Source organism: Stegastes partitus, unplaced genomic scaffold (genome assembly GCF_000690725.1).
Source record: "Stegastes partitus isolate 25-593 unplaced genomic scaffold, Stegastes_partitus-1.0.2 Scaffold1176, whole genome shotgun sequence".
NCBI lineage: Eukaryota > Metazoa > Chordata > Actinopteri > Pomacentridae > Stegastes > Stegastes partitus.
The window spans coordinates 221,207-224,003 of NW_007578907.1; the positions used below are offsets into that span (position 1 = coordinate 221,207).

The 2,797-nt window shown below is 44.6% G+C and overlaps 1 protein-coding gene across 1 annotated transcript in view; it reads right to left on the reverse strand.

Annotated features, from left to right (window-relative positions):
• The window catches only part of map7b (microtubule-associated protein 7b), a 32,968-nt gene extending 30,432 nt beyond the window's left edge, over window positions 1–2,536 (reverse strand). The window contains exon 1 of the mRNA XM_008297015.1: window positions 2,435–2,536. Within this exon, the coding sequence (XP_008295237.1) occupies window positions 2,435–2,536 (102 nt within the window). The remainder of the gene's footprint in view (window positions 1–2,434) is intronic.
• Between the last annotated feature and the right edge of the window lie 261 nt (window positions 2,537–2,797).

The window sequence follows — 2,797 nt, forward strand, 5'->3', positions numbered from 1 at the left end:
GTGTATCTGCTGATGCGTCACAACAAGCCCACGTGTGAACCTGAGTCCACCTTCGCTTTAACCTCCGTCCTCACTCTGACCCGCCGTCGCCTCGTCAGCTGCTTTAACTCCGACGCAAACACACTCGGCCACCTGCTTCTGGATCAGCGAGCCGCCGAGTCATAGGATGAGTCGGCAAACAGCACAAACACACAAACACAATCACACTGTCGCACGTTCACTGTTTAAATGTGGAGTTTAATGCTCCACGTTTCCACTCTCTGTTGCAGGTAAACATCAGCATTACTCAACAGTTCTTGTGCTGGAATATACTAGAAATACACTCATATACGAATACACCAGTAGTTCTATGCTCAAGAGTCCGATGGATAAACGCAGGTGCACGTTTATTCTCATCAGTCAAGCATAAAGCAGAGAAAGATGCAAAATTACCCCCAAAAAAGCTGCGAAATGACCACAAGTAGGTGGAAAATCCCCGTCAAAACACACAAACACATCAGAAACATGTGCAGCGGCTCTGCTTCCACTCGTTCTCATCATTCCACATACAAAATCACCACAGAAAGACATGAAATCACCCAAAAAAAAGCAGCAAATTACCACTAAAGAGATGCAAAATCACCTTAAAGACTCGCCAATAAAGACACACACACTCACTGTAAAAACATGCAAACACAGTACAAGCCAATGAATCTCCAAAACAACACATAATTAAAGATGTAAAGTCCCAACATTAGGACGCGCTGTCGCCATAAAAACACACGTACACCCTGAAAAGATGCAAAATCACCACACGAAGACATGAAATCACCCAAAAAAAGCAGCAAATTACTATTAAAAAGATGCAAAGTCACCTTAAAAAGATGCAAAGTCACCTTGAAGACTCGCCAAGAAAGACTCATAATTATTATAAAAAACATGCAAACACAAGATGAAAAGATAAAATCACCACAAAGTCAAAATGCGACAAAAAGAAGTTAAATTACCACAAAAACACACAAAATTAGCAGCAGATACAGTTTCCCTCTGCTCTTTGTTCAGCCAGAAATCACCAAACACGACAACAACACAAAAACAAACCGCAAAAGACACAAAATCTCCACAAAAAGACGAGAAACAACCAAAATCCCCCCAAAATTATCACCAAAGAAGATCAAACACACGACGAAAACAAACACATCGCAAAAAGATGCTAAACTGCCTCAAAAACACCAAAACAGACGCACAATCACCATAAAAACCTGCAAACACACAACGAAAAGATGCAAAATCACCACAACAGCTGAAGTCCAAAACAAAAAAAGAGACAAAAGTGACCACAAAGATGCAAAATCCCAAATAAAGGAGGTACAACTCAGTCCTGGTACCAGACTGACCACAAAGACTTCAGGTCGACGCAAAAAGACACGAAACCACAACAGAGTCTTCATCAAAATGAAGACGTTGTGTATGCAGCTGCTCTGTTCTCTGCTCACCAAGAAATCCCACAAACACACTACGAAAACATAGAAAGACACCACAAAAAGACACAAAATCNTACAGTTTCCCTCTGCTCTTTGTTCAGCCAGAAATCACCAAACACGACAACAACACAAAAACAAACCGCAAAAGACACAAAATCTCCACAAAAAGATGAGAAACAACCAAAAATCCCCCAAAAAGAAGATCAAACACACGACGAAAACAAACACATCGCAAAAAGATGCTAAACTGCCTCAAAAACACCAGAAACAGACACACAATCACCATAAAAAGCTGCAAACACACAACGAAGAGATGCAAAATCACCACAACAGCGGAAGTCCAAAAAAAAAAAAAGGGACAAAAATGACCATCAAAATGCAAAATCCCAAATAAAAGGAGGTACAACTCAGTCCTAGTACCAGACTGACCACAGCAGCATCACCACAAAGACTTCAGGTCGACGCAAAAAGACACAAAACTACAACAGAGAGTCTTCATCAAAATGAAGTATATGCAGCTGCTCTGTTCTCTGCTCACCAAGAAGTCCCACAAACGCACTACGAAAACATAGAAAGACACCACAAAAAGACACAAAATCCCCAGATAAAGACTCAAACTCTGCACAAGAAGACGTGAAACCACAACGAAGACGTGCAGAAAAGGAACACGACCACCAAAAAGATCTCAGAGACATAAACACATGATGAACAAACCGAAAGATGCTTAATTGCCTCAAAAACTCAACAAAAAATGTAAAATCATGATAAAAACACACAAAACATCACAAATTGCCTCAAACACCAAAACAGACGCACAATCACCATCAAACCCACAAACAGTAGACAGACTAACAAGTGATGCAGCTGTTCTGATCTGGTCCATTCAGACCCGTCCAGCCTCCAGTCTAACCCGGTTCTGGACCCAGAGCCGCCGGTCCGGTACCTGTCTCCTTCCTCCTCCTCCTCCTCCTCCGGCGGCCCTCCTCCTCCTCGGTGATGGTGAACAGGGCCGGGATCAGCGAGCGGCTGCTGCCCCTCCTCAGCCTCCAGCCTCCGGCCCGCCCGTCCTCCATCCTGGACCCATTGCAGAGCATCCACAGCACCCGGCTAGCGGCTAACGCGGCTAGCAGCTGCTGCCCTGCCGCTGCACATCGCTGCTCTGAGTGCTGCAGCAGCAACACAACCGGACTGACACACAACAGAGCCGCGAGCCGGGACAGCAGGAGGTTCTGTCGGAGCGAGGAGGAGCTCAGAAATCAGCTCTAATCCACAACATCCTCAGAGCTGCACCGACTCAGCTGCTGCTGCAGGAGGAGACTTCTGCTGCTGCACAC